The sequence below is a fragment of the Sinohyriopsis cumingii genome, chromosome 11 (assembly GCF_028554795.1).
Source record: "Sinohyriopsis cumingii isolate HCF-2022 chromosome 11, ASM2855479v2, whole genome shotgun sequence".
Lineage (NCBI taxonomy): Eukaryota > Metazoa > Mollusca > Bivalvia > Unionida > Unionidae > Sinohyriopsis > Sinohyriopsis cumingii.
This window is the reverse complement of record NC_142971.1, coordinates 33488911-33502836: the sequence shown is the minus strand read 5'-3', so window position 1 is coordinate 33502836 and position 13926 is coordinate 33488911. Positions and strand designations below refer to the sequence as shown.

Below are 13926 nucleotides of genomic sequence, written 5' to 3'. Positions count from 1 at the left end.
CAGTTCACAGGTCAGTTGGACTGAGAGAAAAAAATGGTTGTTCAACTAGATCATCTAATTGGTAATTTTACTTTTAAAAATGATTTCACCATTATTCAGACTTAAGCATAGAATTTCTTGCAGATTGTGTGAAAATCTGTTTCAAAATATATATTTATAATTGTTATTGTCCAACTAACATTAGTTACAGTCACTTTCCATCAAAGCTGTCATTTTCAGCAATTTAAGATTTTGTTTAAAGCTTTTTGTTTGGTTAGATTTTCTAAACCTCTGGATGGATTTTTGCATATATGGTATAAATCATGATGAAATCAAATGAATTCATTTTGTGACACTCTTCTTCATCCATTTTACTTTGTTTCATTGATTACTATACTTGTAACTTGTCTCATTCAATCCAGAATTTATTTACATTAATGTAAGATAACTGTAAAATTAAACTTGCTCTTGAAAAATTTGAATATAATGCATTTGGAACTGAACATGGCCCCTTTGTTAGTAAAATAGCTTGCACAGAGTTAGTGTTTTTGTGTATTTTACTGAACACTATTAAATAAAATTTCTTGTATTACTCTCTAAATATTTTTGGACTTACCCACAGACAAGTGCCTTGCAAACTTGAACTTGCCCAAACTGAATTTGATCATGTCCCTGGAATCAAGCAAGTGGATTTGTAATTCCTTGGTTAATGGTAATTTATTAAAATGTGTTCCCTTTTTTTATGGTCTATACAGGCACATATTGAAAGATTAGTAATAATAGATGTTTACAAGAAAATGGTTATTAAAATTACCCATGGGCATTTATTCTAAAAATATATTTAGTGACAAATTTTGGTAGCCAGTGCTGATCTTGTCAAAGATACACATAGGTAGGGCTGTAATAGGTACCAGATGCAGATGGGTGGGGGTGCATTGGGTACCAGATTGTCTAAGATGCAGATAGGTGGACCTGCAATGGGTACAAGGTTGTCTAGGATGGGTAGGGCATAGTAGCGGTACAGTGGGAACAAGGTTGTCTATGAAATGTTGGCTGAAATGGGTACCAAATTTAGGACTGTACTACTGAAAGTGGCAAACTTGACTTGACCAAGGTCTGTAATTTTGAAAATAACTGTTCATCTTTTTAGATTTTCAGTTCTTGCCTGTGGAATGAGGATAAAATACATAAAACAAGATGGTTATACCATTTGCTATGGTGAGAAGGGAAAACCAAAGAAGGGAGTTTTAAGTATGCTGCTAGTACATGGTTTCACTGCTGATAAGTTTATGTGGGTGCCGCTTGTCAAGGTATGGCTTGTTATTAACATTTTTGCCAAATAGCTTTTCATGAATCATGATAGGGAATCCTGCTTTCATTTTAATTTATTGTAAGCATCCAGTATGATTCAGATTTTGTCATTTCCTATTTTAATTCATCTTACTGAAAACTACAAACTTGATTTGTATTAGAAAAGAAATAAAGCTTTCATATGATATGAAACCGGAGCTATCAGATGGCCTTTGACATCACAAGTCCAGAAGTCTCACTTTTCAGAAAAACGCAAAGAGACAAGTAATAGCATGCACAAATGCCTCTTCCTTCTGGTGAAAGCTGGGAAACATGACATCAGCCATCAAGCCCTTGCTTCGTGGCTGAAGAGAGTTATATGCTTTGCATTCACCGAGGTCTCACAAGACCAGAACCACCTCATGAAGATTATAGTTCATGAGATTCTACCCATCTCTGCGAGCCTCACATTAGAACATAACATTTTGATCCTAGATATAGTGGCTGCTGTTGGCTGGCATGCAGTCGACCTTCTCAGGTTTCTATCCCAGAGATTTAGCATTGCAGAGGCAAACCTTGGATCTGGTTGGACCAGTGGCAGCAGCACAGATGGACACTAGACCCAACTAAATCAATCAACACCACCTGGTTTCGCCAGTGAAATTTTTTAGGTAAGGTGATTTCAAAATCATCTTCTTAACCATAGGTAAGAGTCACAGGTCAAGGGACCCCAGGCTGTGTTGCTTATGTAATTAGGAGAATGGGTTATCGTTCACATGGAGAATCCAGCTATTCTTCTCCAGAACAATACCCAAGGTTGAGGTCAGATGCTCAGCATCCCCTCTGCTCATTACTTATCCTAAAATTATGTGGTATGGAAACGTATTTGAAGGAGAAAGCAAATTTTTAAGTAAATTACATTTCTTTGAGAATACTGACCCAATCACATTACTTAAAATCCCTCCCAACCGCCCTGCGAGCATCCTCATTAGTATCTTACTCAACAAAATACCAGCGACACCTAGTGTTGACAAGTGGAGGTAATGAGTAAGAGTTTTTGTCCTTTGTCTACTTGAAATAGACAGGGTAAAACAATTTTCATCTATTAGTAAGGCTGGATTCACTCAGTAGCAGGCTAATATTCCTAATGTAATGTGATGGGGTAAGTATTCTCGGAGAAAAATAGTTTACTTAAAAAATTTGCTTTACCAGACTATAGTTAATAAAATGTAAATTTGACATGATATACAGTTTGAGAGTTGGTGTTTTACAATACAATATACAACGTAAGCCTACTCAGTGAAATACTTCACTGCTAACTTAAATATGCCAGGAGAGCAATATTAGGCCTGCTCTAGAGGAATCTGGATCTACACAGATTTGCACATTAAATGTTTAAACTAATACATCATTTAAGAGAGTTTAAAAACCAGCAGTCTTCATTAACTTCCCATACATTTAGCTGTGCTTGACAGAATCATTTACTGTTAATCTCTATGTGACTGTCTGGGTAAATGTAGAAATCTGGAAAACCAGTAGTGAAAGTATTTTTCCCTTTCTGGTATTACAAAAAAATTTCAAGTTTTGTGCATCACTTGATGTGATTGTAACTAATCCAAATAATTGTTACAAATGCTTGGTAAAAATTTGACATTACACACATACAGAGACATCACATTATGACATCATAAATGATACATCTAGAAAAATGTGAGATGAGTAAAGAAGTGAAACAGTTATTACTTTTTTTTATATACAGAGCATGAAGGGTGATGTCCATGTGATAGCAATTGACCTACCTGGTCATGGGGATAGTGACACACCAGCTGAACATGAAGACATCCGAAGTCATATGACAACTGTGGAAAAACTGCATAAAGTAATTCATTTTAAAAATTTCTGAAATGACACAGACTTTTGAAGAATAATCACTCATGGGACTATTAAACCTTGATTATTATAAACAACTCCAAGAAACAGGTATAATGATTTTAGGTAGTCTTGGTTTCAACATACATGGAGGAATACAATTTCTTGGGTAAAATTTAAATATTGGTATGGAATTCTGTTCTGTCAAGAAATTTGTCCTGTCATTGCTAAAAGCAGAAAGGGTTGTACATGTATTTCATATTCAGAAGATGTTCTTTTTCTTCTAGGACTTTCATGTAACTGATGGAGAATTAAATTGGACATGTCCATTCATTTTTCTGTTCATTCATTACACAGTAACTCTCATATTATTTGATTTCAGCCAAATTTGGCTTAATATTGTTGAGATCTTAGGTGACTTTGTTCATGTTTTGCATGATCATTTAACAGAGTTATAGTCCCTGATTGCCAGACCCATCCACTTTCATTTCTGCACAATAACTCCCTGAATTATTATTTAATTTTAACCAGATTTTGCAGATAGCTTGATATGCAGCCTTGGCTTAGTTTTATTATTGGCATTCTACATCATTATGATCATTTTTTGTGGTCATAGCCACTGATTGTCAGACCGACCTTTTTTCATAAATTCTCATCAGATCTTTATTTATGATTGAATTTCAATAACTTGATATTGATAGGATCTCGGCTGAAGTTATAATCATTCTGTTTAATGTTTAGTAGAAATGTACCCCTGGTTGTCAGACCCATTCACTTTTTTATTTCGGCACAATAAACTCTAAAAATTTTCATTGAATTTCATCTACAAATGTTATGCTGCTTGATCTTATGAAACCTCAGCTGAGTTCAGTTGTCAGTATCTGACATCATGTAGCAGTTATCGAGGCTGACTATCAGACCCAGCTGAGTTCAGTTGTCAGTATTTGACATTATGTAGCACTTATTAAGGCTGACTCTCAGACCAAGCTGTGTTCACTTATCAGTATTTGATGTCATTTAGCAGTTATTGAGGCTGACTGTCAGACCAAGCTACTTTTGTTTCTGCACATGACTGATCCTATTGAATTTTAGTTAGCAGCTTGATGTTACTGAAACCTCATCTGAGTTTGGCGCTATGGTATAGGTACATGCTGAGCATGCAGCCTTAATATTTTTTAGAATTATGGCATTGTGTTGTCAGACTCAACAACTTTCCTTTTGTGCACAATAACTTCCTTGGTATGTAACTTCATGTTGGCAATACCTTGTTTTTTGTTATTCTTCAGTATCATTAGTTGGCATAGCTCCTGATTACTGGGGCATTTTTGTTTCCACACTCTCATTCCCTGATTACTGGGGCACTTTTGTTTCCACACACTCATTCCCTGATTACTGGGGCACTTTTGTTTCCACACACACATTCCCTGATTATTGGGGCACTTTTGTTTCCACACACTGATTTCCTGACTAGCACAGTAAGTTTTCAATAAAGTTTTATAAATAACTGTAGAAGGATTTATCTTTTGTGTGGTTTGATTATCGTTTCCTATAGCTTTGTTATGGCCACTCATCTTCAATCCACATTTTGTATGCAGTTTTATATTGATGAGACCTCACCTTGCTTCCATTGTCAGTGTTCTGTGTCATTAGAACTGGCTTCCTTTACAAATGTAACTTACCAGTAAGTCATTTACTATATCACCACAATCACTTACCTTTTTTGTGAACAAACTACACTCCCGTGCTTTCAATGAAAAGTGAAGACATCAGTTACTGGAATTTGCTTGTTCTTTACTGTATTTGATGTTTTTAGACTTGTACTCCTGAAAATTGAGTTGTTTCTTTTGCACATACATGTATGTTCTCATTGAATTTACACCTTCAAACATTAAAACTTTTTTTTCATTATTTTAATTGCAATGGAAAGTTCATCAGTTCAGGTTACTCAAAGGTTAAAAATATACATCATACCATATGCACACAAATGGACAAAGCTTTTTGTCAAAAATACATCATACCATATACACACAAATGGACAAAGCTTTTTGTCAAAAATACATCATACCATATACACACAAATGGACAAAGCTTTTTGTCAAATATACATAAAGTTTTACATAATGTAAATCTTGTTCCTTAATTATTCATTTTTTATTCAAATTATTTTCTTTTTATCAGTTCATCCAGGTGGTTGGTCTAACTGAGGAGCCTTTTCACCTTGTGGGGATGTCTGTGGGTGGGGCTTTGGCAGGGCTGTATGCCTCCCAGTATAACTCTGTCAAAGCATTGACCCTTATTTGTCCTGCCAGTAAGTAGAATGTACATTACAGTTTGTTCTTGTTTATCCAGCAAATTCCTTTGCATTTCAAATTGTCAGATAATTATTACCTTAAGACAAAGTTCAATGTTTGACATTTCTGCTTTTATTTACCAATTGCTAATCAGCCTTAGAAGATAAAAGGTAACCGTAACAACACTTGGGTTGATTTATCAGCTATTTATTATCATGAGCTCAAAGCGAGTCACAGAACATTTATGCCTGGGATATATATATATATTATTGTATCCAGAGTTGGACATTGCAGTGGGAACATGAGACAGTTCAACATATAGTTTTAAAGAAAAGAACCTGTTTTATTTTATTGTTGCGATCATTGCTTAAATAGGGTTGAGATTAAGTTGGGTAGACTGTTTAGTGATTATATAATTGGCTATTTTCAGTCACTTGCAACAACAAAAGGGGAGTGTTTGAAAGTTAGATGCTTTTCCTAAGTATTCTGTCAAAATTTGTACCTATCAACAGAGGTATGACTAATATTCTGACACAATATTTTATTAAATTTTTTTTTTAAATTATTGAGTCAAAAATGGAGTTTTTTTCTATTTTGTTTGATGGTGTCACTATGTTTATTGAGTCAGTGAGCCTTTACTGAAACTTTTTGTAGTTATATCTTTAGGTATTATGATTGGGTAAGTATTCTCGAAGAAACATTTTACTAGGAAAAATTTGTTTCTGGAAGATGCAACATGACCTAAGCCAGTTTATTGGTATGGTGTGTTTAAGTGAGTACCCAACATAAGTAACATAGTCTTTGTGTATCTAGGCCTGTAACTAATGCACTGTGTCTCGTCATAAATGTATAAAATGAAGGAAATATTTATGGAATTTATTTAATTACACACATTTAATTATGCTAAATTTGAATGATGTGTGCATAGCAAAATGATTAAGAATGCTTGCATGGCTTGGCTCAATTCATGATTAGGTAGGTATACAGTAATTGCATTTGATCAGCAAGTAAAATTCTGTTTTTGACATAAGAAAATGCATGTCCTGAACCAGTATACATAATTAAAATTATTTTACCTACCCCCAACCATTACATTTTTACAAAACCAGGACCAATGATACTCATGAGAAAATGAATTTACACTAGTCCAGTCATGTTTTTGTTTCTTGTTAATAGTGCAGACCCCAGATGAAAGTCCTTTTTGGTCAAATATGATGAAGGCCTTGGAGAGTGGAGTAGAGGACATTCATGATGCATGCAGCCTCCTATTCCCACAGACTTCAGATGAAGTGCAGGGCATGCTGGACTTTGTCCAGTATCATAAGATGTTTGTGCCAACACAGGTACTGAGTTTTAGTATTGACCTATTAACAGACAGGTGTCCTCTCCATGGCAGCAGTATGTTTGTAAATATTAAAATTTTGTGTTAAAGTGTTGAAGTTTTATAATATGTAGAAGAGCCCAGCTTCCAAGGTGAATCTATGTTAGTGGTTTGGACTGAGACAAGGAAATTCCAGTCAAGGATTACATTATTTGTCTCTCCACAAGTCTACACAAACTTCAGATATTTATGAATCAGCATTTTCATAATGCCTGGCAAAATATGTGGAAGAAAATGCCGAGATAAGTTAGTATTGTGTCAGTTGTGTATTGGCCACACATATCCGACTCATGTATGCCTGATGAAGGGTGAACTTCAACCAGAGTTGATATCATGCCATTGTCCATTGACAATGCAAAATATCCATGTTGACTTCCACCCAGTTAGACAGAAGTACTTTGATATGAACTTGATGAAGAAAATTGTATGATGATGTACCACCTGACCATATGTTTAAGGATTTTACATTTGTTATTTTTATGTTAAGCTATATACATTTTTCAAAACTTTTACATCTGTACATTTTATATTTTATCTTGATGTGCATTATGTTTACATTTATTTGAATGGGTTTATCTTTCTAAAGTTTTTGTGCAATTCATTTTAGTTTACCTTTAGTTGGCATCATGTAGACACTATTGTACTGGAGTGCCATAAAACTCTACTATATACATGCATATATTATTTAGAGTCAAGGGTATTGTTTCAGCCCAGCCTGTCTTAAGCATTAAGTGAGTATTGACTTTTTTTAATTGTGTTTTTGTTAGTTTTAGTGGCACTTTTAGCACATTAGTGCCGACAGAATGGGAATTAAGTGCCTTTCCCATTGATATACAAATCCAGCCTACCAAGGCTAACCTGGGTAGGTATCAAACCATCAACCCTTTGTTTATGAGACCAGCACTCTGCCAACAGAGTTATTGCAGCTCCTAGTAAGATGCAAGAATCCTTGGTGCCAGTGATGGTGTTGGGTCATCAACATTGTGGTGTTGATACTGTAGGATTTTTCAATACAGTATGTTGACGAATTCTTGCTTGCATTTGCACCTGATGTCCCATAACTTTTTAAGCACCATAAATGGATGTAGATAGCTTTGATTGCATATCAAAGAGACAGGACAATTTTTACCTGTCATTTGAAGAAGTGATTATTTTTGATAATCAAAAATTAAAACGAAAGTGAGTTTCATGGACTCTTAAAGAAGCAAATATGTTGCCTTTTTCATAAGTAACATAGGTTATTGGATCTCACAGTGAAGTCACTTAACAATTTAACAATGAATGGAAAATTTATTGGGATGGGAGTTTAGAACGAGACTTTTGGATAAAGAAGAAGCACTTGATGAGAGGGAGAGAGAGAGAAAGGATATATGTCTGCAAAAGCTAAATTTTCGTATAGTAAATACAATTATTTTCAGATTCTTCAAGGTGTTGTAGATGTGAGGAAGAAATACTATCCTTTCTACAAAAGATGTAAGTTATAATTACATTTGGATTTACTTTGTCTTAATAAAAAAAAATCTAGCAAGTTTTTCTTATGTTACTTTTTACTAAATGATTACATGGTTGGTCACAGAATGTAGCCTACACAAAGATCATTCTCAAAGATAGATCCTTGATCAAATACTCATAAAAGTTTATGTAAAATATGCCTAAAAATAGTAATGAAGTTTTCATAGTATACTTTGGGATGCGTTCATTATTATTTGATTGACACAGGATGATAACATTCATTGGTCCCAAAATATACAGTTAATATCAAGGAATACAAGCTTTCCAGTCTCATATATCCAACTTCCATTCATGCCTATTAACTAATTACAATACATTAGTTTGGAATATTCATAAGCTCTATCGGTCTTAGACCAGAATAGCTTATAGGAGGATCTGTTTTCCATTGTCCATCTGTTGTTCATTTGGCCTTTTGTTATTGCTGTTTTGAAGAAACTACTCAGAGGATTGCCTTGAAACTATATGTATACATTTTTGCCAATCTCTAGTTGGTCCTAAGGAAAATGGTACCACTCAGAAGTGCAATATGCCCACCACAATGGCTTTCTTGAAATATTTTGTTATCAATACTTCTTCTGAGCAGATGGTAATATCAGCATATGGTTTTCACAGAAAGACTTTTTATGACATCATAATGGTCTTATATGAAAATGGTATCAATCTGAGTCAATATCTGTGCCTCATGTCGATATGATTCATGATAAACAGCCTGTGATATGATACATTTCGATACACATATGAACTTGATGGTCTTTCTATCTTTGGAGGGTAAATGGAACCCTTTTATGTATGTTGACATTCCTGGTTTTATTTCCAGTATGCAGATTACAGACAGACATATAGTTATCATATATTTATATGCTATTCTCACTGATGACAAGATTAAAAAAATACTTTCAAACAGACTACCTGTTGGTTGACAGTGAGTGTTATTCAGTGTTTTAGGCCATCTTCATTTGCTGGTTAAATATATCTGCATAAAAAGAAAAATTCCAAATGTGTTCTCCATGTATACATTTTTAAGGAGAGATACTGACAGGATTTTATCTTTAGGCAGACCTCTCCCTTTGTCAACAAAATAATGGGGGAGTGGCAGCAGAGGAGGAAGAGGAAGAAACAGCCATAGCTCAATATTTACCTAACACTTCAATACCTGTCTCGCTTTTTTCCAGCTCCACTGAAATCAACATCTTTAAAAAATGTCACCTCTGGTTGTATAATCTGTTAATTATTTATGTGCATACTCTGTTCCTTATCTGTGTATGATTATTGTTCTCTGCTTCGTTCTGAAGGGGCAATATACATAGCTAGCTTTGGCAGCTTGAATATGTTGGGAAACTGATCTTTATGACTGTTATGTACAATTTTCCAGAGCTCACAGATATTATCATTTGGATACATCTGGTCCAAAATAGGAATTTTCATTAAAATAAACTTTGTTGACTTGGTGATTTACTGACTACTGTGCCAGATTTCTTATCTCTTCCATAATGCTATATTGGAGTTTTTAATCATCAATGCCATAGTCTGCGTGTACAGACAGGGTGTTCAAATAAACATCTTTACTTAATTTCATTTTTTTTTACCCTTATTTATTCAGTTTATCATAACCCTAATATGGATATATGGTTTTGTAGCATATGATCAGCCAGGCTAAATTAAATGAAAAGAATGAAAATTGCAGTATACTTTTAAATTAACTATTTTAATTAGGCTCAGAATTCTGCCCTTTCTACATTTAATTTCGAAATACCATGGAAAGGGAGACTGACTGTCATGCCGTATATTTTTGTCTATCAAACATGTACATCTGACTCGTATTTAACATCATTTACAGCTCAAAAACACTCACTGGTATCTCCATTAACACATTCCCAGCTGCAGTAATCCGATGTACTTCATAACTTTAAAAATTACTGTCGTCATCGCTACCATCAGCCAGTTTTTGCTGAACAAAATTGTAATAAACCACACCAGAAATCAGACATTTTGGGTTTTCTAGGTAGCCCATATTTTAAACACGCATTTGTTAGACTTCCTTCATGGAAGTTTAAACTATGCCATCATAATGCTTATTCCTGGGCACCATGTGCCAATCAGATTTAGTTTAACAACCAGTCATGATATGCATGAAGTACCCAGATGTGTAAAGTAAACAAATGTCATGACAAGAATGGTTAAATAAAAATTGTATGCTTCACCAAGTACATTTTCATATGTGGGTCTTTTAACAAAATTGTGGAGTTCTTGTGCATCATTGTTCACCAAGTGCGTGAATTCGTACAAATTTTGCACAATTCATGCAGTTGCACACCTTGACAACATCTCTGTTTAAGTACTTTACATATCAATTTATGACTTCTGCACAAAGTTTCTCTATGGCTTTGCCAATACTTCCTGTTTGTCATGCAGGGAATAAGCTACATTAATTTCTGTTTGGTGGTTATTGTTTAACCTGGACTGGAATAAGCAATAACCAATGAGAATTCAGTGTAACATTTTACAGTGTGACACACAGTAGTGTAGCTTTCAAATCAACAAAAGTATGTCAATATAGTAACTTCATGTAATAGTGGTTATTAAATTATGAGCAAAGTATTTCATTATACATGTGGAACACATTTGGAATGTATAGTATATGCTGAACATGCTTCTGGGTTAAGATAATTAGCATGGAATGGAGGGGGTCAAATTCTGAACCATGCCACATTGTTTTAATTTATTGACAGCGAGCGAGTATTCTCAATAGTCCTTTTCATTTTTACTATTAAAACTGAGTGCCTGTTACTGCAGATGCTGTTTCAGAGGAATTCTAATTTTAAAGAATAATAAGGCAAACTAATAATAATTATTGACAACTGGTGATGGCTAAAATATCTTCCACATGGTAGGTATTGTTGTTGTTGTGTGTTTTAACGCCATTTTTCAGCACAAGATAGGCTATACCTGGTGGCCAGTATAACTGGTGGAGGAAGAACACTGGAAAACCCCGTGAAGAACCACCGACCCATGAGAAGCTACTGGCAAGCTTTCTCATGTACCCACGTTTGCTGAGCCTGAGACTCAAACCCACGCAGAAAAGACTTGAGATGACAGTGATCAGTAACAGTGAGTGCTTTAGACCACTTGGCCACTCAGGGTCCTGGTAATTATTGTTTGTATCGATTTTCTGTCTTTTGTATCAGCAAAAGTATCAGTGCATCAATATATTGATGAATCATTTCATTGCTAGTCAGTATGGCCGCTATGGCAGCCATGTTGAAAGTATTGTTATTGCTGCTCCTGTACAGTCATATTGACATGGTGATTTCACCAAAGACTTTTAATGACGTCTAGTTGGTCCTAAATGAAAATAGTACCATTCTGATCTTCAGTGCTTGAAAAGCATTTTAGAACTACTCCTCCTGGATAGATGGTCTTACTGACAAGGGGTTGTCACCAAAAGATTTTTTATGATATCTAGTTGGTCTTGACCACTCCGGTGGCCTAGTGGTTAGACCATCTGCCTCAGATGCGGGAGGTCACGGGTTCAACTCTGGTCGAGTCATACCAAAGACTTATAAAAAATTGTACTAACAGCTGCCTCGCTTGGCTTTCAGCATTAAGAGGTTAGATTTAGGACTGGTCAGCCTGGTGTCAGGATAATGTGACTGGGTGGGACATCATGCTACATGTCCTCGGCATGATGCCCAGTGCTAGACATCACTATAAACTGCTACACTGCTAACATCGTAGCGATATGACTGAATTTTTTTTAAAGCTACATTAAAAATCCAAATCACACACACACGTAGTTGGTCTTAGTTGAAAATGGTTCCAATCTTATGTCCAAGATGGCCACCACAATGGCCATCTTGAAAGTCTTGTGATTATGGTACTCCTGAATAGATAGTCATATCGGTGGAGGGGGGTTCTCCTAAACACTTCATATGATATCAAGCTGGTCCTAAATGAAAAAGGTGCTGATCTTACATCCAGCATGGCCACCATGTTGGCCATCTTGAAAAGCTTGTTTATTGCTACTTCATAATGGAATGTCATACAAAAATGAGGAAGTGGCTGGACTGGATTTGCTTAATAGAGTCGTACTAATTACACCATTTTAATCTTTTTTTCTGAAACTTTTTGTTCATTCCAGTGTTCAAAACGCTTGTGGATCCAGATAACCACTGCCTCCTGGAAAGCTTTGCTCATAAAATCAAAGCACCTACTCAAGTCATTTGGGGAGAAAATGATCAGGCAAGTTGCTTCTTGTTTATCTCTATTAATTTTTCCCTGAAACATAAAATTATTTTTCAGGCCCAGAAGGGATAATCCAGTTTTTTTCTAGCATATAGGTATATTGATTTCACATTCTCTTAAATACTTTGCTGGCAGATCTGGATTGGTTAAGTTTGTTAGAAGTTATCAGTAGAACAAACAAAAAATCACTGTACGTGGAAGAGTCTCATGAGGATCCTTGTAAGTTTAGATATCAGCAATAAAACAAATAAGGTGCAGGGAAGGTGACTTAATCATATATTATCTATGTTAAACTGATTCCTTTACACTACAGACTTTTAAACATTCTAATATGCCACCCATTTTGCATTGTGGTAAGTAATTCAGATAATAGATATGCTACAATAAAATACCAAAAAAAATACATGCATATGAAGTTCCTAGGCTGGACAAAAATGTCTGTATTTGCTAGTACTGTTCTGATTAATACTTTGGTCAAGTATTGGTGACTTTCAGTAAAATGACCAATTAACTGGTTGAAATCTGTTTTTGCTGATTTAAAATATCTTGGTTTTGTCAAGATATCATAATGTCATGTGGCACATTAATTGATTATCCAAGATTGGTCAAGCCTTATCCAACAAAAAAGTGCAGTAGCAAAGAAGGTTAATGCATCGTTATGCATGAAAGCTCTTTTTATTGCTTGTAAATTATTTTAATTGTACAAACCATACTGAATTGTTGCTTTTACATTACTGATCCTATATCAGTTAATTTTAAAACAGATTCAGCCTTTTCTATTACAAAATACTACAATAAAAACTTGCAGTCTTGTGTGGTACAAATCTAAGTCTTGTACAAATATACTATTTTGGGCAGCATTGTAATGTACATAAGTGACTACACCTTGACTCACCATCATCTTTACCTAGACTTATCTTCCATTCACATGACATGTCCCTGAACCAGCATTCCTGAAATAAACAGAAAATTAAAGTGGCAATGAAAGTCTGATATCTGAAAACCATTCGTGGCAAAAGAACACTACAGGGATCTCCCTGGGCTTCGACAGTGTCACAGATTGTGATTTTTTTCCCTTACTGGTGATAAAATAATACCATCTGACGATTTTTTTGGTGACAACATTTTTGGCTGGTAAAACTTGTATATACAATCTTGGATTTGGAATGGAGAAATTCAAAGGCACCATGAAAGGACACAAACTTTGATATAAAATGCACTGGAATCTATTGTTACATGCACCAATCCTTTGTTGATATTGACAAATGATCTTAACAGTGATTTGTTATATCGTAATCCACTTATGTTGATGTCTGGCCTTAGTACTGTATGCTGTGTTATAACTCAAATAGCCATGCTACA

At 35.0% G+C, this 13926-nt stretch overlaps 1 protein-coding gene across 2 annotated transcripts in view; it reads left to right on the top strand.

Moving 5' to 3' along the window:
* LOC149787882 (monoacylglycerol lipase abhd6-A-like) overlaps positions 1-13926 on the top strand; it is a 35413-nt gene that overhangs the window by 13254 nt on the left and 8233 nt on the right. For both annotated transcript variants that reach the window (XM_089974125.1, XM_089974126.1), the window contains exons 3-8: positions 1130-1289; positions 3029-3148; positions 5317-5446; positions 6606-6772; positions 8229-8283; positions 12461-12561. In XM_089974125.1, coding sequence (XP_089830251.1) covers positions 1130-1289; positions 3029-3148; positions 5317-5446; positions 6606-6772; positions 8229-8283; positions 12461-12561 — 733 coding nt within the window. The remainder of the gene's footprint in view (positions 1-1129; positions 1290-3028; positions 3149-5316; positions 5447-6605; positions 6773-8228; positions 8284-12460; positions 12562-13926) is intronic.